The 24,585-nt window shown below is 36.1% G+C and overlaps 1 protein-coding gene across 1 annotated transcript in view; it reads left to right on the top strand.

The window, feature by feature from the left end:
- EXOC2 (exocyst complex component 2) overlaps window positions 1–24,585 on the top strand; it is a 116,587-nt gene that overhangs the window by 9,024 nt on the left and 82,978 nt on the right. Inside the window, exons 4-6 of the mRNA XM_009578810.1 lie at window positions 7,427–7,540; window positions 12,522–12,646; window positions 23,815–23,895. Of these exons, the coding sequence (XP_009577105.1) occupies window positions 7,427–7,540; window positions 12,522–12,646; window positions 23,815–23,895 (320 nt within the window). The remainder of the gene's footprint in view (window positions 1–7,426; window positions 7,541–12,521; window positions 12,647–23,814; window positions 23,896–24,585) is intronic.

The raw sequence follows: 24,585 nt of genomic DNA, 5'->3' as shown, positions 1-24,585 counted from the left end.
GAAAGAGAGGAAAAGCCTGATCTGCCCTCATGCTATGGGTGACAGCACGGTGTTAATAGTTGTGACTATAGATGGAACATTCTGTGTTTAAAAAGTGCCTTCCAATGGAAAAGCTTTCATAATTTGCTTGAAAAATTGGAGCAATGTGATGTTCACTTTTATAAAATAATCTCTAATACCATATAGGTTAACTGAACTCACATGTTTGCAAATAGTTGACGTATGGGATAGGTAAGTAATGAGAACTTGTAGAAGGTAGTAAAACCAGACAATTATAAATTAAGAAAGGGAGCAGATAAGCAAGATATTAGCATTAACTGTTATTAGGCATAGGAATAATTTGTCACTAGGAGTGATAAAAGTTGTTAGAATTTTGGGATGCTTTAAAATAAAAGAAAGCCTAATATGGTGAAGAACAGTTGTGCATACAAGGAGATGACTCTGCAGCATAATGGGTCTCTCCTTTATTAATACCTTTGGCTTTTTTAAACTATTTTTAAATGTGTGCAAATTGGGATGTATTTTAATTTTGAAGCTGAAGCGTTTGGCATTGGTATGACTTGGTGGGATTTACAACTCTTGCAGCCTGATGGCTGATGAGGAAGGGAAGTGCCTTGTATTGGTTATGCAAATAGTGGTAAATAAAAGAAACATTTAAAGAGAGGACCAGGGAGAAAAACAGTGAAAAATAGATGTGAGAAAATAGCATAGTAAGCGAGATGGGAGCACACTGAAGAGAAGGCAGGAAGTGGGTAGACTACAAACTGAAAGAGAGAAAAAAAGTCCTCCCTTTGGAAAGTGTTTGTCAGTCATCAGCAAATGATACGGAAAAGACAATCTGCATTTTTTGGAAAGAGTTAGATCACCTATCTGTTATGATTTTTATTATTATCTTTTTTTTTATACAGGTTAAAAGTTCCTTTTTTTTTTAAAAAAACATTGTTTATGGTGCTTTGTGTAATTAAAATGTGTTTAAAAATTAGTCATAGCTTCTGAATCATTCAGGTGGGTACTTTCAAGGTGTTGCAAATGGGACTTTGAAATAATAGAAAGAAGATCCTATAAGAAGTGCTTTAGTACAACATTTCATTAAACTATTAGGCAAGCACAGGGACAAAAAAATATTTATTCTGACTCAGTAGACACTGAAGTTTAATTGGGAGTGACTGGGATTTAAGTTGAACAAAAGGTTTGAACTGTGAATGAACGGAAATAGATAGTAGTGGGTCTAACACATTCTATTAATTAGAATACTGCCTGTAAATATATTGTAGGAGTAATATATATACTCAAAATATGCACTGGAATTCTCTTTTCATATTCAAATGTTGCAAGGATGCAAAGTAAGAACTATGGACACACACTTATCCTCCTGGTTGTTTTTTCCATAGTCAAGATATTTTAAATGTTGTATGTATACACTGTCTGCAAGCCATCATCTTTTTGCAAGCCTGCAAGTTTAACAAGTAGTAAGTATACATAATTTCTGGCTGATAAGTTCTTCATATTTTCCAAGAATTAATTGCTGTTCTTGTGCCATACAACTAACTAAGAATCTCGGTTGCTAAATAATAAAATCATTTATATTGTAATGAAATTTGAACTTGCTGGTTGTTATATTTCAGTGGTGATCCTTAAAATCACAAGTGTATTCATAGATACATTTGTTTGCACACATTTGTTCTCCTGCCTAGCTAACAGTTGTTTTTCATCTTTTAAAACACAGAACTGATCCAATTAGATGAGGTTTTTTTACATTGCTATCTCTTAGTGCTTATTGTATGTATGCTATGAAGTATTTTGTTCACACCAGAAAATAGGTATTTAAAATATTTAATCTTTGAGTTCTAGTTTTTTAGTTTTCAGAATGGAGTAAAGACTGATACAAAGCTTTAGTTTTCTATCACCATCTTTATGCTGGCTTTAAGTGCAAAGCCACAAAATGTGTCACCTTCCTCCCCAAGGAATATTTCTGGCTGTGGTGTTATGCAGATGTAGCCAGAAACCCTTACAGAAGGCTTAAATAGCTTGCAAGAAGAAAAAGAGTATGCAGAGTAGTTGTCTTAGTCTGAGAAATGTGGAAAGTTGGTATGAAAATGCTAACATTAACACTGATGTTGCAGTACTTGAGTTGGTTTTCATAGCTTAAAGCTGTTATAAGACCAGGTTGGTAGGTTATGTCCTACCAACATAAGGATTGTTCAGGATTTTGAAACAGTTCTGGGAAAGAATATGTGATGCCTGTTTCACAAAGGCACTGGTTGAAATCTGTTGGTGGAAAATTTAGATCTGCATAAGATTTGTGAATGAATTCATTGTTCAGGTGTACCACATACTTTTTGCCTCCTGCACAACAAGTCCTTGTTTAATCAAAGGTTCTCTAGCTACTCTGTCAGACTAAGAAAATCCATTCTCTGGAAAGCAGTCAGACCTAGCAATGGTTAGAAAATTTTTGAATAGTGTTTGTTGTTTTGCATGTAACAGAGGTCATTATGGTGGATCCATCTTGTACATGAAAGCAAATGCTGACATGCTAAGTACATTCCACATACTTCTGTATCCACCCACTCAATACAGATGCTTCCCTCTTCCCACGCCAGCTTCCAAAACAGTTCATCTGGGAGGAGGGAACAGATGATCTTACGCTGCCACCTAATGGTAAACATCAGGTTGTTACCATGAGATAGGAAAAGACTTTCTGGAGGCTTTGATATTTATTTATTTTTAAGTGGCTTGTATGGAAATGCAGTCAATTTCATCCTTGAATGTGATGGACTTGTGGAAACTTTTATCACAGAGATACATGTGGAAAAATTGTGAAACATGCAGGAGAGATGCAATATATAGTAGCATATAGTCCTAGTTTTATGATGTTAAAAAATATAGTAACACTTGCTGCTTGTAAGGCTGATGCATCATTTGCAGCTACCAGCCTATAATCTCTTAGTAGATTTCTCTTATCACTTTCTGCCATTTTTCAAATATGGCTGTCATTTTGCTGTCATATTTCTGATAAACCCAATGCTACTAGGGAGTAATTGCCAGAGTGCATCCTTGTCTTTTAGTTGTTGGAGAGACCTTTGTTAACACCTTCTGATTTGTCATGTTTAGTCTACTTCAGTGTCCCTTACGCTGGTCTTCTTGCATGCATGATTAACACAGTACAGCTGGTACAAAGCCTGCTTCTAGGAGTCTGGTACCAGATGGGGGGTGGGTTGTACAGCAGCTCTAGCTGGAGCTTGTTTATGCTGGTTGCTGTTCAGAATCTGTGTTTATTTAAAGTTGCTCCTTTTGACCTATAAACTCCTGTGGAATTGAGGTTCAAGTTACCTTTTGGTGGCTGTATCCTGTTTTGGGACCTGCCTTTAATCTGCAAATATTGTCATGTATACTGAAAAGCATACTATGATGTTCTGAAACTCTGGGAGCAAAATAATCTTACAGAAAAATTACAACTTCCTAAGCTGCGTTCATAGTCAAGCTCTGTTCATTTGTATCCATTGCATTCTGTTGCTGTTACTCAATGGTGACTGCTTGGAGGCTGTGATTTACCCATGGAGATTACAGCTAATCTTAAACCTCTGGAGAGTATAAATGCTCTGTATATGCACAAGTTCTGTAGTACAACTTGTAAGAGCTGTTATATGCTGTGATGTTAAATTAGATTTTTTGAGTATCAGGCTATACAGAACCTAAAGTTTGGGGTAGTGGAGGGAGGGTCTTGTATTGATGGGCGCATGCGGCGCAAGTGAATTGATTGTACCCTATGTGTTTTGAATGCAAAGTAGATGTGCATGCCTTTTATGTGGAAGCAAGCACCACTACATCTAATACTGCGTGACTGTATAGATATAATACGTTTAAGGGAAGTGAAAGTGTATAGTGGCTTGAAACCAAATTTATTTTTATTATAGTTCTCATGAAAATAAACAGTATGTGAAATCTTAATTACTTTTATATTTAAAATTGTTGCTGATGGATGAATAAGACTACTTTAAAATGTTAACTAGAGGTCTAGTACCAGATCTGGTTCTGTTTTGAATAAAATAGTCTGCCTAGCAGAAAGTACTACTATATAAATCCAATATGTGTACCTTTGCTGAAACTTTAAAGGTAGTGAAATACGTAGACTTGTCAAGGATGGTAAACTTCTCTCTTCTTTTTCTGAGGTTTTCTGGATTCAATTTGTGGTTCTCAGTTTCTTTTACAGTGATTGCTTTTTAATTGATGGTTAAGTATTCAGAGTTTCTTCCTGAAGTGATTCTTGTATAACGAGCAAATGATCAACAATTTCATTGTGTGTCAGCATGGCCTCAGCTTTTGCTACGAGTTTGTATTCACTCCATAATGTTGAAATAGGTAAAACAGAAATACTTTCTCAAGTCACATACATGATTGTTTATAAGTAAATAGTAAGCAAGTTTTCATGAGAACAACTTCCAAGGACTTATTTACTAATGGAAGTTAATGAAACAAACTTCTGTGTAGGTGGAGTCAGTCCCTTTCTAGATGCATCTAGCCAGACACTTTAGAAATACAGTAGCTTTCAGTTTGAACTTTTTAGTGAGCAGCTTGTTGTGAAGACAGCTGTAACAAGTCTTTCCAAGCTCCCCATATGTGTTAATGCAAAACCTACTGGTAGAATTTATGATAAAAATAAGGATGCTACACCATAGAGTAGAACATAGTTAACATACCGCACACATTCACATTCATGTTGCCACTCTGTTGTGACTATGTCTAAAATATGTCCGCACGGATGAAAGCACCCATAAACACATTGCTAACTTATGGTTCTGCACAAATACATCTGCTGGAAAAAAACTCCTAATAAGTTTTCAATGCAGTCAAACATCAAACTGAAAAAAAACCCCCTTCATTTCTGTCCTACTGTCTGTGGGCCAAACTCATTTGCAGGAATTTATTACATCCGTAGCTAAATTATTGGTCTTCATCTCAAATATATATAAAAAATACTTTTTTTTTCTTCTCCCCCTAGGAATTGTATAGCTCATGCATAAGCTTAAACTGTCATGCATGTGTCTTACAATCTTGCAATAATTAGCATTTGGTAATGGTATATTTGTTGAGTGTGTGTGCTTTTTATGTGTGTCTATCTGTTTCTTTTGGCTTCTGGGAAAATACATTGAAGTTCTGAAAAATAAGAACAAAATTCTGCTTCTGTATTGTGTGCATGCACTTATATAGTGCTTGCACTGAAGGTCTGAGTCTCTTTTGAGATAATTGGAAGTTTTTTTATTGTTTTTGGCTTTTAGCATTAAAAAATGTAGTTGACCACAAAGATGCCACCATGTGTGGATTTAATATAAAGGCTTTTTCAGGCAGCCATGCCATGTATCACATGTGAAGTACTGTCCTGCAAATTCATGTGCCTACTGGGCACTTTTGACTACTTTGAATGAAAAATAAGATATCTTAAAATGTCTTTAAATGAAGGATAAATTGAAACTTTCTTCTCCTTCTTACATCCATCAACATTTTCTGCTGACTAACTGGCATTCACGAAATTCAAGGTCATTGGTAATCCTGAATCTCACTACTTATGTTTATAAATTTTTGTATTAACATTACCACTTTTTCACTGAATATAGAGAAATGTTGGGACCTTCATTTTTAGCTGCTACATTTGTTTTTCACACTATTTTCCCTGTCTTTCTACTTTTCATATCTGTCATCACTTTTCCTTGCATCTCATTTGATTTTTTTTGCTTGTTTTTAAAAAGTATTGTTTCATGCCCCTGCTGTAATCAGGTGCTACTGATGAAAGACTTCTGTGCCGTGTCATTATCTATGTAGGTCCTTTATACCTGCTTGTCCTAATGACCATTTGGATATGAATAGAAACTTACAGAAAAGAACTCTTGTTTTTATATAATTGTACTTTTTAATGTGCCTGCCTTTAGATTTGCTTCACTTAATCTGCTCTTTGCTTTTTGTAATAAAAACAGCTTTAGCTAGCTTGAAATATGTTTAGATTACAGAAAAACCAAAGCTAACAAATCATTGCTTATGTGTCCATTCAAATGGCTTTTCATACGTATCAAATGTAATTCCAATAGGGGACTCTGGATTGCTAGCCCCTCCCAAGTTTGATCTCAAATGCAATGTACAGCAGGTTTGCATTTGTGTACAGTGTACTTTGTATAGCAGAGCCCACCTAGCTTGTGAGCATCAGAGAGGGATTTTATTGGCTTTTGAGTTTGACGACATGATCCGAAAATGACATAGTACATTTTTAGAGTAGAATAGAATATTTCAGTTGGAAGGGACCTACAATGATCATCTCGTCCAACTGACCAATTTAGGGCTGACCAAAAGTAAATTTATTTGCCATGGTTAGTTTCTGAAGATGGGATGCAGTTGGTGGTAAAGAATAGAGTGGTGAGTGCACCTGGTGATGTACCGAGAGTGCATGGTGCAATGAATATGGCCAAGTGTTAAGTGCGTGTCTGGACTGAGGGATGAAGATTGTCATGTTTTCATAAAAAGTGCTTTAGATATTTTTATTACACTGACTTAAAATAAATGGAATACATTTTCTGTATGAGTATCTTAGAGGCTACTTGTAGTTTCAAAAATACTGTTGTAGAGAAACTGCTTTCATGGAGAATTGGCTCGCGTGTTATCTTTATGCGTTGTAAGACTGAATAAAAACAAAGCATGTTGTTTCTCACTCGAGACATGCCCGCTTTTCCTTTGTTTTGTGTACTATGAACAGACAGATCAGTGTATTCTGTTTTGCAAGAGGATGATTTTAACTCAAGATTTCTTTCAGTGTTTGTATATAATGGAAGTATGCTCCGTATATCTTCCTTCATGTTTCTGTGCGATTTCTGCTGCACACGGACCAATAGACAATAGTGCAAGATCACTTACAAGCTTTCAACCTGGTGACGTCCTGTCATTTTAAAGTTAGATACTGGTTCATGGCTTGTAGAGGATATTCTCTCTTATTTACTTGGCTTGGTATACTGGTTTTCCTGTTTAAAAGGTAGAGTTGACTTTGAATATATTCAGCATTAGTGGTCTTGCATTTGAATGTTAGTAGTATCACAGTGAGTCTGTCAAGTCCCATTTTCTGAAGGCAGCAGTTCTTTCTTTAGAAGCATTTTGTACAGGCAACATTTCTGTCATATGTGTAATGGTGAAATCAAAATGATAAAATTAGTTTTACTTAGATCAGATTTCAATCTTTTCTTTCCCAATCACACTGCATATCTGTAATACCAGATTTAATTTCATGGTGAGATACACGTTTATATTTACATCTTGTTGGAACATGATGATGTTGTTGTTGTTGTTTTGGGGTTTTGGGGGGCTTTTGGGGTTTTTTTATGTGACACTTTTAATTGTAAGCTGTTCACCAGAATACGTTTCACTGAAGGAATGAATATTCATTTTTCAGAGGCAGATTTCCTCAAAAAGATTTAGAGGCACTGTTTCCTGGGATGAGTGCTGATTTCACTAGCGAAAACTTTTCTGCTGCCTGGTACCTGATTGAGAATCATTCAACAACAAGGTTTGTTGCTATCATATAAATAATGGTTTTAAATGCAAGTCACTTGATGTTATTTCATTATACCATAGATGTGTCATTGATGGTTGACGTTTACAGTAATAGACCTGTAGTCTCTACTGTCTGTGGTGTTTCTGCTTGGCTAGAAACTTGAATCAACCAGTTTGCTCAATGTGGTTATGAGGAAAACTTCATTTTTAACAAGACCTAATTTATGGCCTTCCGCCTTCCCACCCTTGCCCACTGTCAGATGGAAACTGTCTTGCTTCAGGCCCCTTATGAATCAAGAAGTTAGGCAGCATGGCCTTGAGTGGAAACTCCAGGTGTTAATGTCAGTCATGACTAGAGGCACTGAACAGACTAAGAGTAAAACTGTTAGTAGTATCAGTTAGCTTTTAGTTAACTCTTGTGGAAAATGCTATAGTAAAAGAAGTTGGATGAGTAAGATCTTTGAGGTAAATATCTTAAAATCTTGACCATTAATGTCTTCATTTTTAAATCTAGTTCATAATATATACTTACATGAATGCATTACGTAAATATATTTTTGCATGTATAACAGTTCTGAAACTTTTATCTGCTGGTGTTCAGATAATATTGGAAGCCATTTTTAGTAGAGATGATGAGCCTTTTTTGTTGTTTTCAGCTGGGTATTCTGATTAGCATTTTGAAGGGAAATACCACTTTGCAAATTTATTTAATATTTTCTTGTTATCTAATGGTAGAAACAGGTGTGGGTCGTTTTATTTTGTTTTGGTTTTTGGGGTGGGGGTGTTTAGTTTTAGGAGCTCCAGAAATAACCATTAATCTACTTGGGAGATCCTTTAATTTCCTGTCAAAGTGATGGTAGATTGAAGAGCCAAAACAACAGCAAGAGAACATTATTACCTAATATACACATAATGACAGCATCTTTTGAAATCAAATAACTAAAAGAAGAGTGATTCAAAATGAATTCTATCTATCACAGTCTGATAACTTCGGGGATCATCAGGTTTTGGGAAAAAAGTGAGAAAGAACAAACAGCTTTTGATGTAGCTGTTTTTAAGAAATTTCCTTTACGTTTGGCCTTTGGACTGTTACCATTTTGTTGCTCATTCACATGGACACCAGTGACACTGCTAAGAGAGATATAAAACAGATCAAGAGTGATTGCAAAGCCCTGGGAACAAAAATGAAGAACATGGGAGCCCATGTATTCTCTTTTGATTTACAGGTGAAGGGGGAAGCTTCAGGTAGTAGTGGATGCATCCTGTAGGTTCACAGATGGCTGTACCACTGGTTTCAAAGGCAGTGTTTTTTAATTCCATAGCCATGGTTCCATTACTAAAGAACAAGGACTGCTAGTGAGAAATGGGATTCATTTGAAAAAGTGGGGCGGGAACATCTTTGCCAGCAGGTTTGCACTTTGGTGACAAGGACTTCAAATTAGGAATAGCATGGGATGGTGATAACAGCTTGCAGTTACATGAAGGGACAGTGCTACTTGTGTGGTTCAGTGATGGCATTGAGAATGCTGTTGGGAATCACAAAACCAGTTGGAAGGGTCTAACCTCAAGTGCCTTTACACACTCACATGCAGCCTGGAAACTAGTAAGAGGAGCCAGAGCTCCACATGTGGGATTAGACAAGCATATCACTGGAATAAAGTGAGATAGCTCATGTGCCTGGTGTTCTGTGATGGATGGGAAGAGGCCTTCTGAGAAAGATACCCAGGAAAGAAGAGAGGGACTTTACCTTTGTGTGAAGGAACAGCTTGAATAAATATATGGTCCCTCTTATGGAGCAGGTAGCAGGATGGTTGAGAGTTTGTTCAAGAGGTTGGAAAGGGTGACATCGCAGTGGGATGAGGAAGTGAACAAAATCTTTCTTAAGCAACTTGAGGAAGTCTCCAGAGAGCAGACCCTGGTTCCTGTACAAGACTTTAACCTCCCTGATATTTACAGGAAGGGCAGCAATTCAGGAGGCCTGTGGAGAGTTGTGGGAATGACTTGTAACGTAGCTGCTAGGTGGTTAATCAGGGGTGCTGTTTTCCTAAATCTGATTCTTGCAGGCAAGGCAGGGGATGTGATAACCAGTGGCAGCCTTGGCTGTAGCAATCGGGAAATTATTGAGTGCAAGGCTCTGAGGTATGTGGGAAAGGCAAGTACACACCTGGGGTTGGGCAACAATAGTACAGAAGACAATCTGGTGTTTGTAACATGCCATAAATACCAGTTGGCTGTCTAGTATAAATCATCTTCTGGATGTGTTAATGTAAGATACGGGGATAATTATTCTGCTCGGCGTTACTAAAGCTGCAGTTGAAGTGCTCTGCCCGGTTTCGGCCACTACTTTAAGAAAGGTATGAGAGCTGAGCCACAAAAGTAGGAGTATAAAAATATCTGTGGGTATACAGCTTGAATGAATTAGGTGCTTTTGGAAAAGAAACAAAATTAATACAGAATCCATGTTCTGAAATACGTAGTGGGCAGTTCAAGGATAGTCATCAATTTTTCATGGTTTACCAAGAGTAGAACAAGCTGTCTCAGTTTGCAACAAGGGAGATTTAGGTTAGATGCAGATTAAAAACAATATTAGATTTCTTAAGCCCTGGGACAGTGTAACTTGGAAAGCTGCAGAATCACCATCACTGGAGAGTGCTGAGATTTGATTTGACAGCTGTTTGTCATAGATGGCTGAGGTACATTTAAGGATGCTGTGAATCCAGAAAATGAATTAAATGACTTCTTAGAACTGATTAAATGATTCTTTTTATCAGAATTACCATGGAATATGAGCAACATATAATGAGCATAATGTAATGGTTATATCTGTAATATGACAAGGTATCAGTAAAACCACCAATTTTTCTGGTCATCAGTACTATGAATTGATAACTTAAATAATTACATTAGCATGTATGGTCCCTTTTTAACTTGTACTATGCCAATGGGTCAGTACCTGAAATTTCATTCTCATGTAAATTTGAAGCTTCCTATTAAGAAAAAAACATTTTTAACGCTTTGTCTAGTATCAGCTTAAGTTCTTCACCTTTCTTGGGGGGGGAAAGAAACCTTCCATCAATTTGTGTCTTTGCATGTCAACAGTTTCAAGTCGTGGTCCTGTCAGTCCAGTGGAATAAAAAGTACTAACTTTTGTTTTTAAATGAAAGCTGTTTTTTTCATATTAATTCAGCTTATATTGGTTTATAAAATCTAAATCTTAGTGTTGAAGGTGCAAAAGCTGTGTAAAACTCAACAGGCAGAATGGCTCAAAGCGTAGGGTGAATCCAGTCATGTTTTGAATCTAATTATAAATAGCTTTTTAAATAAAGAAGCAAAACTGTTGTGGTGGGTTTTTTTTTTCCCTTCCCTCTTCAAAATATGTAGTCTTAGAAATATTTTGGAATTGTATAATTATCTGCCCCATATCATTTGTGCTGTTTTTCTGGAAACACACAGCAATGGTTTGGTTCTTGTCCTCTATGTAACCTCAGGTATTGGGAGTACTAAATGTGTGGTGCACTGATGTTTTGGTTAGCTTATGTCTGTTTTTTTCCTTGAAGGAAATTCTTTTTAAGCAATCAAAAGAACATTTTTTTTTTTTTTAAAACCCCTGGCAATATCCTGACAAATATAAATAAACTGTTTAGACATACTATTAGATCATCAGGTAACATGAAACAGTGCTTAAAAAGAGAACTGTACAGTTTTTTGTTAGTTTGAAAATGCTGCTGGTAAGTACTTCTTGTATGCCCAAGTAGACCAATCCAGCTATTGAGTAATGTGATTTCTGTCCAGCAGATGGAAACAGGAAATAAAGCAAAATGTTGTGACATGATCAGTATGAAAGGGAAAATGCCTGTAACTGCACCAGTGTGTTTTGTCTCCCAGCAGGTGGTGATAGCCTTCTCACTGCCTGGGCTAAAGTTTGGTTTGTTCTCTTAATGTCTTTTTCTACCACTGTTTAAAATGGGAAAGGGTATTGGTGGAATTGCCTTATGTCTTAATTTCTTTACTCCATTGTTTCCCTCTCCTCGCTGAGGTATAGTGCAGTTTTTTGTTTGATTCTTTTGTATTAGGGAGATGGGTTTGGCCTGCAGGTAGGAGAAAAGACTTTAAGGATGAAAATCATGTGTTATATTTGTATTTCTGAGCTGGTTCATGATAGTGCTTTTATAATGAATCCAGTAGCATAACTACTGAGATCATATTCATCATCATCAACAAACAAATGATACGCAAGTAATGAAGAATTAGTCGCGACATAAGCCTTCTAAAATAATTGCAGCTGCTTGCAAAAAATAAAAATGTGAAATCAAATGTAAACTGGCATTAATCTAGAAATACTAGAAAACTAAAGATAAAAAGAAACCTACCATACAAACAACAATATTCCCCTATGAAGTCCCTTTCAAAACCAGTTCAGTAGATTACATATAAAAAACATACTTTCATATAGCAGGAATCTGTTCAGCTTTTCCTTGTTTTTGCACTAATATTGTGTTCAATTCTGAACTGTATGTTCAAACCAACATAAAATATTGAAGGAGTTTGGAAACTGAAAGTGAAAAAGGGTTGTGAACTAAGCTGCAGAGTTAAACAAATCTCATTATTAAAGAGACTTCTAACATCCCAGTAGTGAATCTAGTGTACTGAGCGTAGTGAATTGTATTGTCACCTATTTAATGTAGTACAGACAGTTAACTAAGAGCAATGTTGCACGTTTAGAAGAAATTTCTTGACTAATTTGTATTAAAAGAAGTCTATTCCATCACAAGTGATAGGAGCTGTCCATTTAGGATTAAAACTAAAAAACAAAAACTCTTTGGACTAAGAGTAAACTGTCATTATCAAGAAGCACACTCATTAGCAATTACTCAGTCCTTAATAGTTGTTGCAAAAGTAGCTGGCTTTATTTTCCAAGTAGTTTGTTCTGTTTATTCATTAGCTGACCTTATTTGTTGTTTGAATGTCACAGGGGTTTTCTTGTTTGTTTTCAGTTTTGATCAGCTCAAAACAGCTGTTGTGAATTTGAAGAAACAAGCCAATAAGAAAAATGAGGGCAGCCTAGCTTATGTGAAAGGAGGTCTCAGCACATTTTTTGAAGCACAAGATGCTCTGTCAGGTAAAGATGCTTTGCACTTACTAAATACAGTATAAGAGACAAGACAATACCTGCATGTATGGTTGAATTTAATATTAAAAAATATTGTTTTTCTTCGCAGTCTCTTCTAAAAGTGTATAATGAGCCCAAAATCTGTATTGTGTTAGTCAGAAGCTGGGACGGCTAGCTGATCGTTGTGGTATATTTGCAAAAGATGGCACCAAATGTGTCTTACAGGAATGGGAGGCATTTGATGAAGCTGTTTAGACCACAAATCCAGAAAAGAGAGGAAATGTTGAACTGGAGATAATATTAAGATGACTTGCGAACTGTAGCAGCATAAAAACTTATCCCATAGTCAGACTGTAATATTTATATGAATATTCAGTGCACTCTGACTTGAGAAATCAGATGGCCTTTATATTCTGCTTGCCATAGGGGAAATGCAACACTAGTTGCATAACTAGTGAGGTTAACTTAGTTGTCTGTGCCATTTTTATATATACCTTTATATTTATTTTATATACATATATACACACTCTTAAAGCATAAAATGTCTCTCAGGTAAAAGCTCATTGTGGGCTACCGTAATCCTGACATGCAGAATATTAGACCCCTTATGCAGAATATTTTTGAGGGAGTATAGCTGGAAAAATTGTGGAAGTTTTGAAAGACTTGAACCTGTGATAGGTACAATCAACAGCTAACTTGGATGTGGAGAGGCTTCCAGTGGCAGCAAGAAAAAAGGGTATCTTTGACACCATCATCCAGCCCTCCTACCAGATGTCAAAGCTTTTCTCCAGGACATTTGATCACTACAGTTTTCTCAAAGATGACAAGAATTAAGTGTAAGAATTATTAGCATTGTTCTAGGGAAACAGCTCAGATACAAAATTAAAAAAAAAAAAAAAAAAAAAAAAAAAAAAAAACAAACCAAAAAAAAAAAAAAAAAAAAAAAAAAAAACAACAAAAAACCAAACCAAAACAAAACCACCAAACAACAAAACCAAACCAAAACAAACAAAAAACCCCAAAACCCCATTAATTCTTAGTCATGGAATTACGAAATTCAAGCTCTTTAACAGAAGAACATTAAATTAAAAATCCCATTATATTCTGGCTATACAGTGTTTGTGCAAGGTGATATAATGGCACTTTTCTGTCTTTACATATGGAAGGGTGAATTTGTGTGTCTTTTTTTCTCCTTTAAAAAGTGCAGCTAGAATTTGCATGCATTTAAACAAAGCTACATGAAGAATAGCTTATATTTGAAAGCTGAAAGATTGTTTTAGCACAAACTCTTAGGGACATAGTCTTGATTCTGCAAACTTTCATTATTTGATGCTGTGCATACAACTGTCACAGATGAAAAGTGACTCAAGGGAAAATCATTGTTTAATACTGTCTTCCAATATGATTTAAATTTCCTGAGCTGCTTCGTTTTGGTTTAGGGGTTTTTTTTATTCACTTCCTCTGGGAAGATTTCTAAAATCTAATGCATTTTCTGAAGATATATTTTTGTTGATGGGCAAAAATTTAGGCTTTCAATTTTCCTGTCCAGATATCCTAGAACACAACTTCAAATCCCAATGCTTTATAAACTGTAGGTCCATTCTGTTGGTGGTGGTGTAGAGCAGAGCTATCTGTGTACAGTTATCTCTCCTAGATCTTCCTAAATCAGCACAGGATGTTACTTTTTGTCGTAGGCTCACTTTAAGAGGTATAACACTTGCTTTACCAGGTACTTCATATTCACCTATTTGCACATCTGTTCATACCTGCTTTTTTTTAGCTCATATACTTTTAACAATATTTGTTTCAAATACATGAACTTCATCTGGGAAACCCTGAATTACTGATTATGGTGCAGCTCTTTTCATTAGCTGAGATCAGTAAAATCAGTCTGATCTTAAGTGTGCTGTCAGACTATATTACACATTTAAATGAGTATTAATATTCTCACAAGTAAGCAACGAAAACAATAAAAAGCTATCCTGAGATGTTTATTGTATTTTGTGATTTAGAAACTGTTTACTAAGAAAATAAGAGGTCAAATAGGCCAGAACCCTTGCTTGTTTGGTTTAATTTCTTGGGAAATAGAATTGTCTTATCAGATCCTCATGTCTCTCTGCCTGTTAGCTTGGCTGACAGTTTGACAGTGACTTCGCTGCAGAGGAGATGTTCAACAGGAAGTTTGTTTCGTCAGCTGAAGGGAGCTGAGGGGAACTGGGCTCACCTCAACTTGACCCACTTGTCAACGTCAGGGAGTTCAGCTGATTTATTTCCCATAATTCTGATTGCAACCTAGAAAGTAGCATTCCTAAAAGGGCTGCTGTTTATATGCTTGTAGGCAAGTCGGGGTTTATTCTCATGAGTAAGTCATGTCCTGCACAGAAGTCTTCAGAAAGCTAGAAAATTAATGTACTTCGAATATACTTTTTCAGAAGTGCTCTTTACAAAGAGCCTTAGGCTGCAGAGTTTCTTTTTATTTAAGTGAAAGGAAAAAAATAGGGAAATGACCACTTCAGTTGCTCAATTATGCAAAACCATGCAAGTATAACATCCATATTGGCAAGTAAAGAAGATGCTGTGTTGTCTTTGAAACAGAGGTATGTTGAAAAAATTTAAGATTTGATTCTCTAGTTTGTCATGGCAACAGTTGTTCTTGTGCAGTTACAATTACAAATACATTTTGCATGACTTTCAGAAAAAAAATCTATACAAAGGAAGCACTGCTGGCTATTACAACACTATTCCTTTTTTCCCTTTCCACTCCTGTTCAGATATGTGGCCTATGGAAAAGCCAGTGTGATGGGGAACTTTGACTGTAGTTGGCCTTTTGTCTAATACCTTACTTAATACATACGCTAGGATAATGTTTACCTGGCTGAAATGATCTTATATCTGGTCAACGCCTATTTTTTGTTGGTTTGTGGGTTTTTTTGTTTGGTTTGGTTTGGGTTTTTTCTCCCCCCTTCCTTGTAGAATATTTTTCACTTCATCCCCTAAGACCCATTCTAGGATGAACATGTCAGTGATCCAGGATCTGATTCAGTATCAATAAGCATATTCTGTTGCCATTATGTCTGTTAAATTAATTTTCTCTGAAACTAAAACAAAAGAAACCACTGAATCTATATTCAATTCTGAGTCAGACTGGGAATATGAGAAACTATAAAAACTGATGCTTGTCTATCATATAAGTGTCCCTTTGCTTCTGGCTTTTGAGGAGTTATGTCATGTTTGAATTTAAAGAAAGTAGATACAGCTAATTTTTCATTAGTGATTCTGTTTGCAAACTAGACTGACTGACTAACTAACTTTGAAGTGGTTTTACATTGCTAGCTCTTATCTAAGTTCACTTTCTTTTGTCTTTTTATCTATCTGTCCAATGAAATGCTAGTCCATGACTGTTTTTACTAGGTAGTACAGAATCAGACTATTATACCAGATTTTGCTGTTGTCACATTCCTGTTTTGTAGCATGTCTAATTCACAGTTTTGCTTTGCTTCGGTCTCATATACATTTTCCCAAATAGTATGAATTTTTAAAATATATGGATTTGAGTAAATCAAATTCAAACATATGGTTACTACCTAGATGTTATGCAGCTGACTTGAAATGGCTGGAATAGCTCTGTGTTGAGTGCTCTGTGTGGTGTATGTCTATTAATGTTGTCTTCCTCATCCCACTTCAAGTGATAGAATATAGTCTTTGCAGGGTAAGAAGAGCCTGCTATTATAGCTAGTAATTTTCAATATGGTAATTCATAGAGGTTAAGAAAGAACAGGGCCATGGAAACAAGCTGGCAAGGATAAACTAAGATGCTGCATGTGTTGGGCATGTATCCAACAGCGTATCAGTCACTCAGAGTAACAGTTTACATGCATGTATGTGCCCCACAGTAGATGGAAGTTAGATTATTTCAGTTTAAGGATTAAGATCATGCCTCTAAGTAGTGATGAAGCAATAGCTGATGTGTTCTAAGCTCACTGTCTAGCTTTCCAAGTGGATGCTCATGTCTGAAGACTTAAGGTGTCCTTGTGCTACTTGTACACAAAAGCTGAATAAGAAGCAATTGCACTATTGTTGCTACATATTTTGTCCTTATGTTTATGGGCCTTCTCATGTATGCATAGTGAAAAAATAGGCATGCTGATGTAAGTTTGATTGTTGAAAACTTGTGTTCTACTCTTGCAGTGTTAGATAACAAGGGAGACGTTGCAATGAGCAATGTATGCTGAGAGAGAGATGATCTGACAGAGGAATGCCAGTAAAGTATGTAAGTGGTGGTAGGTCGTCTCAGGTGGATGCTTCCTCATCATGCAATGTCTACGATCAATTTCTGTAAAAGACCAATTATTATCTTAATGCAACTCTAAAAAAGCAAGAGTTACGTGATCATGATTGATAAAAGGCTCAAACTTTGCTTTCATGCAGGTTCTAGCATAGCATTGTCTAGGGGGAGTTTTTTTCCAGTGTCTCAAGCAAGAGATGGTCTGATTTGAAAAAGTGTGAAACAGCAGGAGTTGTCTTGGTCCGTAGGGAAATTTCTGTGCCCAAGCCTGTACCTGGTTTTATGCTGACTGCTCATATAGCTTCTTTTAAATCACTAATTGTTTTAGAGATGTAAGCTAATTACTAGCAGAATTTCTCCAAACGGATGCAGTCATGGCAGCTTTTAGCTACTGTGTGGCTGTCATGTTATATGAATTTGTGGTTTTCAGGTAAATTAAATTTTTTTGTTTGCATTTGAAAAATAGGAAAGCATCAAAAAGAAAGAAGATTAGTTTTGCAATTGCAGTTTTCAAATAGCAAATACTGCAGTTGATTGCAAGTGTACAAAAAATTACCTACGATTAAATTTGAGCCAGACTTGACCTACAAGCCATAAAACCAGCTTAATTTCATGTTACATCATTCCATTTTGATTTCCATACTACTTCTAATATATATGCAACACTTAAAAACTGCTTTTATTTCTACCATTAGCTTTCATAGATCCAGAAGGTTAGCACTGTGTCAGTAAAAAGAGAATAGCGTTTCCCATACTCTAAAACCCTGGCAAAGGCCCGGGTCAGTCCTGGAATTTTTAGTGGATCCATAAGCAGAATAATAAACTCTGTTTTCCTGTCTATTTCTGAGATATTTGCCTAGAAATGTCACATTTGCTTAAATATAAACCTGTGTGAGAATGAAGTTATCAGGCCTCACAATGTTGTTAGACTACAATTTTTGGTCTCTTATTTATAACCTCCCCTCCTAGCACTGTTCTTTAATTTTTTTTTTTTTTGTATCATTTTAAGTTTGTCCACTTTCTTTGATTTTTGCTACTGTGTTGGGTAAGCAAGCTTGAAAAAGTAAATGCTAGAGAAACAAAACACAAGAAGACAATTAAAGGCAATGCTACATTCACTTCAGTATTTTATAATTTTTGCATGTATTAGCAATGTTTACCAAAATAAAGCCAAATTTGCCATGTAACTTGCAAAAAATATCTAGAAATCTCGCGGGGGGGGAAAAAACCCAAACCAAAACTAAAAAAGCATAGCAGTATTGACTATTGGCCATAGTAACAAACTTCAGGGTTTTTAGGTTTTCATAGTGTAATGTATTATCAGCCCTGTTCATGACATGCTGTCTTTATGTATTGCTTTGCTCATTGTATACAGCTATGCACTCCTATTGAATCTATTCAGAAGAGTTTTTACACTACATAGGAGTGCAGTCCTCATCAATAACCTTCTCATGTTTTGTTCAAATTACAGAAAATCATTAATCTTTTGATAGAGGGAACCAAAGGCATTTTTATTGTTGGCCTGAATCCTGGCAGCATGTTAACATGTGTTTTTCATCCCTCCATTACTGTGCTTTGGTGCCAAGTTTTTGATACACATCAGATCTTCAGAAATACTTTGCTGAGTCAGTCTTTCCTTTTTTGTATTTTTTCCCCCTCTTATTTTCTGCATCTGACTAAAAGGGCTCTTGATTCATTTCAGGTACTCTTTGTTTTGGAGGTTTTTTTTCCCTTTAACAGTATTTCTGTGGAAATGGGTAAAATTTTCAGATATACCAAATGCATTTCTAGCCAACTTTTAATTAGAAAATGGTAGAAAACTTGCATCTATGTTCTTTGAGCTGAGTTAGGCTGAGGAAGTTTTGAGAATACTGCTCTTGGTGCCTATTTCAAAATATGTTTTAAAAATGTTTAATGAGTAAATCAAGAATGAAATTTGCAAGTCAGAAACTGCATGATCCTGGCAAGTGTCGTTTTGATTTGTTAGATTTATGGTTGCCAAGTAGAAAACCATATCCTTCCTTAGATTAAATAAAATTGTTTTCAACACAAGCAGCAATGAATTAATTGCAGTTTATTTTACTACAAGGCCTGTACTATGGCTTATTTGCCAGATTGAACTTTTTGCATGTGTTTTGACCAAAAAAAACCAATTCTGAAGTATTTAGTCACAGTTTAGATATTGTGAGCTCTAAACTTAGTCTCTTCACTATTATTAGTTAGTATCTCACTGCAGCTCTGAAGTTTGCAAGCCTTTAAATATTCTGACTTAGCTGGGCAACTTAAACACTTATTGGCAAAGATGATACAAAATACAGTTAATTTTCTGGCCTTAGTTGAAACATCTAGACCTAGCTTTTCCTCATCTTTATTTATTGTATGCTCCTTACAGTAAAGCTCCTTAATAATGGTAAACAGGCTTTCCTAGTGTTCCAACTTGTGTAGGTTGTATCAGGTAAGTCCAGGGTGACTGGCAATTCAAGAAAAAATCCCGTCCATCCTTTACTTCAGGCCTTCAAAGACCTAAAACTTTCTCCTTGTTCTTACTTGCAGCCAGTGATGAGTTGAGGGTATGAAGTTGCATTTGAAGTTAATCTTAACTGCTGGCTACTGTGAGAGGTGGAGGCTGGCTTTCCACCTGCCCTTGGCCGTGTGTTCCTTCCTTTTCCCTTGTATTGCAGTGGTGCAGCTGAAGCAAGGTTTAGGCAAGCTCACTGATCAATAAAGAAAAGTCTCTTACTTACTGAGTTAGTTTTCCACCAAATCATCTTGCTATGGCTGCCCTGCAGCTGTGTGATTGCTAGATGCAGCAAAAGGAAGCATGTGGGTGCAAGAGAATGGGGATTGTCCCAAACAGCACCATCCCACCATTATAGAATCATAGATTCATTAGGGTTGGAAAAGACCTCTAAGATCATCGAGTCCAACCGTTAACCCAACACCACCATGCCACTAAACCATGTCCCTAAGTGCCTCATCTACACGTCTTTTAAATACTTCCAAGGATGGTGACTCAACCACTTCCCTGGGCAGCCTGTTCCAAGGCCTGACCACTCTCTCAGTGAAGAAATGTTTCCTGATGTCCAATCTAAACCTCCCTTGGCGCAACTTGAGGTCATATTCTCTCGTCCTATCACTAGTTACTTGGGAGAAGAGACCAACCCCCACCTCGCTACAACCTCCTTTCAGGAAGAGCGCGATGAGGTCTCCCCTCAGCCTCCTCCAGGCTAAACAGTCCCAGTTCCCTCAGTCGGTCTTCACAAGACTTGTGCTCCAGGCCCTTCACCAGCTTCGTTGCCCTTGTCTGGACACGCTCCAGCACCTCAATGTCCTTCTTGTAGTGAGGGGCCCAAAGCTGAACACAGTATATATGGGTTTAGTACTCTAAGATAAAAGAATAACTTGAGTATTTTTAGATTCCTTCCAATCAGATCGGGTCTACAGATATTTGTCTTGACTGCACATAGTTTTGCTTGCCTAAACTTCTAACTTGGAGACTTTTTGTCTCGTCCCCATGGAAGGAACATGTACTTAGCTTTTTAAAAATCAGTTGATGCAAACAAAGTAAGCTTAGACTTTCTGATAAAGCATTTTTCGTAACATTTTTCACTATGAAAACTTAAACCCTTTTTTTTGTAACCCAACTTTGGTATACATATAAGTGCACTTATTGCTAAATCCGAATATAATGTATAAAAATAGCTTCAGTACACAAAGTAGCATGTTAAACATGTAGAAGAAAATACAGCAAATCCTCTTGTGTGTATACAGAATAACTTAGGTAGGTCTATACTTTTTTTAGTATGTCCTAAAATACCTTATTTCAGACAGTGGTCCAAAAATCCCTCCTGTTTTACGCTACCTGTTACATATGTTTAATATGCCTTTATCTGTACTCCACAATACTTTCTACCTTTCTGGAACTTAATACCTTGTTTTATTTTTATTTTTTCCCCATTGGCATCTTTTTCTCTGTCTGAACATGCCTATGGATTGCCTTAATGGTATCATTCTTCTGGGTTTACACTACTACTATTTTCAAACAAAGACTCTCAAATACTTTATGCTAAGATGCTAACTTTAAATGCTACCAATGTGAAAAATGTTATCTTCCATCTTCTAAAAGGAAGAGGAGGGAATAGTATTGTTATTGTAGATTTTCATCTAAAGGAGATGAGAAAGAGAACTGCTTTGGAGAAGAGTGTTTTAAAACTTTCAGGAATTGGTTAATGATCATGATACAATGTCTGAATAAGCTACCTTCAGAATAAAAAACTATGGTTCATGACGACATTTCTGGAAGTACTAATGTGGTACATCATGCTCTTTCAAAACTTCTTGTTCTGTACATTAAAGGAAGTATTCAATCATGTTTTACATATATTGGCAACAAAAGGTGCTTTGATAGAGGTTAGATGTTACAGTTCAGTTTTGGAAATTCTTAGGTGTGTCCCCTTCAGGAGTAACATTATAGTTAATTGGTCAGCAGTTAATGCTATGTAATTAATGGTTCCAAAGTAGTAAATTTTAAAAATCTGAGGCAATATATAACTTTTTTTTTATCCACATCCATTTAGAAAGTGTCTTTCAAAAATATGCTTCATAGAATGATTTCAAAATACTTAAATTCAAATCATTACAATTTTATGCAGTTCCAATAGTACTTGCAACATTCGGTTTTAAAATACCTGCTTATGTTGTGGTTGCTGTTCTGATGAACTTGCCTTTCAGTATGTAACATTAATTGCGCCCATGACCGGAACTGATGTAGGTAAATGGAATAGTATCATTAGAACCTTTAACGTTTTTGTTATAAAATTGTAGAGGTATTCTTGTAGGTAAGTGGTGTCCATGTCATATATAAAATATGTGCTACAGTTAATGATACACCATCTTTTAAGATAGACTTCTGTTCCTTAAAATATGCAAGAATCTATTAGTTTTACTTCATTTCATTTAAGTGTTGATTGTCTTAAGAAATATGGTGTCCTAAATTAGATTTCTTTTTTTCCTCTCTAATGACTGTAATAACAAAAATAGAGAGGTGTTCTTGCATTTTCAAGAAAGCAAAGCTTCCTGAAATTCTTTGTGTAGGATCAAGGGATTGAAGGGTCAAATTTAAATGTTTGAGAATAATAGAATTTTCTCTCTCTTTTTTTTTTTTTTTTTTAAAATCACATACACACCCTCCTTGCCCTCCCCCCCACCCCCCCCAAATGAAAATTCCTCCTTTGAAGGAGTCTGGAGACTATCAAGGGCCATTCTGTTTCAAAATAGCCACCCTCTCACTGCTTACAGTAGGACTGAGGCCACAGGGCTGCCTTACTAAAGGTAGCTTCTGTCCATGTTTATTTGTTCTTAATTTCCATCTGCGTAGCATGGGCAAGTAGGGATGGCATTGTAGAGGAAACCAGTTGACAATAACATCTCTGTGTGCACCTTATATGCAGTTTGGGGTAGTATTTTAGACTAGCTCGGGTATCACCCAGTGGATTGAATTCCAGGTATCTCCTGGAGCACATTAGGTATACTCATGGAGTGCATCTTTTAGTTTTGTTTCATCTTAAAAGAATGCAGTTGAGGGACTCTGGTTACTTTGCCATGCAAACTGAAGCAGGATAAGCTGGGACAATTGGGAGACTGGTTTCAAAACTGTATTTGTGTTTTGAACTAAAATACATCGTTACTCACTTCCTTCAAAGCACTGAGCATCACTGTTTTCAAGGGTAGCTTAGCTTCACTTCATTCTACTGAGAACGAGCAGGAAGCAGTAAGAGGTTTTTTGGAAGCCTTAATTTTATCTAAAGCAACAGCAACTGATGGCTATTTGATAGAGCAGATTTTACATATGTTAACAGATTAAAAATTTGAAAGGAAAATCATATTTTTTTAAATAATTGTTTTGTATAGCTGTATGCACATATACAGGAATACTACCTTAAAAAAAAAAAAAGGGAAAAAGAAACACTGATCTGTGCTGGTTGTACTGAACAGAGAAGACAAGGGAAGGAAGGCTATGTAAGAGAAGGGAAGTAGAAGAAAGGAGTATCTACACTCCATTCACTGCTCATATTTCCAGAGTGGTATAGTGTAGTCAGGCTGTGCTGGTAAATCTCTCCCTTCGTGAAAAAGAAATTATATTAAAACAACAAATTAATGCTGATACTACACACTTCCACATCCATTAGTTTTACCATGTGGAAACAAGAATTGGGGCTTTTGGCATTTTAGGACAGGAAAAAAATAGCATCTTAAAAAAAAAAAAAAAAGCAAACTCCCCTCTGTTTTCATATTGTTTTGAGCAAAAGCATTGCAGTGCTTCTGTGTAATGGTTAATGCAGTGTGTTGCTACAAGATACTCTTAAATTGTGTTTTGAGAGCGCGTTTTTATAGATGAAAACAACTGCTGGGGGAGTGTTCTGGCACTTGATTTTGCGGTCATCCAAATTCCCTGTGACTCTCTTTCTACCCTTTAATTATTGGTAATTCCTTTTTGGTGAGATCAGTGTGAAAACTTTGCCTTACAAAGCAAAAGCATTTTGTGCTTAAATGATACTTACTTTTCGAAATACTGAATTGAATTAACACTTATACTACAAGATAGCTAATTGGGATTATTGTCTCCACTTTTTTTTTTCTTGAGCATTAGTGTCTTGTTCAAGAAGATACAGGAAGTCTGTGTCAAAGTAATGGTTAAAATTCTGCAATGTCTGGCTCTAAGCCCTGTCCTCCACTAGACTCTGCTTCCATGAAGCATGTTTGTATTTTCTATGTCTAACAAGAAAAATAACACTTTATTTTTAATCTTAAAAATGTTTAGAAGTGTCACTTTGATGTAATGTATTCCCACCTATTAAAATGTTCTGCGTTTTAACTAGACATTTTATTCCAGCAATCCATCAAAAACTGGAAGCGGATGGAACGGAAAAAGTAGAAGGATCCATGACGCAAAAACTGGAGAATGTACTGAACAGTAAGTTTTGTCCTTCCAGCAGCAACTATTTATGGACTTTGGACTTTCTAACAAGCTATAATATATTCCTAGGAATATGGTAGAAAGTAGAAAACAGTACAGTCTCTCTTGCCTTTTCCTGTTTGATGGTAGTGGGTTTAGGGTCTGCCACTTTTGAAACGAGTGGCAGTTTTTGCCATGCGTGACTTTCAGTAGTGTTCGTGATAACAAGGAGAATAAATGTCAAAATAAAGGAGTTCTAAAGCACTTTAAATGAATACTGGTGGCATCTTAATTTTAAGTGTATAAAGAAAACAGGAGCTATATGGATAGACAGAACTGTAGGAGGATGAGCAAAGGTAAATACCAGGATTGTAAGAATTTTGAGCAAAAGAGGAAAAAAACAAATACAAATTGTTTGTAATAACAAGGTCTGTTAACAGAATCTTTTTCACTTAATGTGCTGCCATTTAGACTACTTGGAATTAGCATTCTTTTTAGCAATTTTGAAAAGCTGTCAGGACTTTCTTTTCTGTTTCTCTGTATTATCTGTAGGATTGCATTGAGAGATGGCTTGAATTTACTGCAGTTCGGTATGTGTTTCATCAGATCAAAAAAGTTACTTTTTTAATTCTGGGACTTCTGCCAAGATAATTTTACTTTGTTTCATTGTGATTTTTTTCACAGAGGAAGGGATGTTTCCCTTAGTGC

The sequence above is a fragment of the Fulmarus glacialis genome, unplaced genomic scaffold (assembly GCF_000690835.1).
Source record: "Fulmarus glacialis isolate BGI_N327 unplaced genomic scaffold, ASM69083v1 scaffold13385, whole genome shotgun sequence".
NCBI lineage: Eukaryota > Metazoa > Chordata > Aves > Procellariiformes > Procellariidae > Fulmarus > Fulmarus glacialis.
Note: the sequence above shows the minus strand (reverse complement) of the source record. Positions and strands in the feature narration are given on the sequence as shown.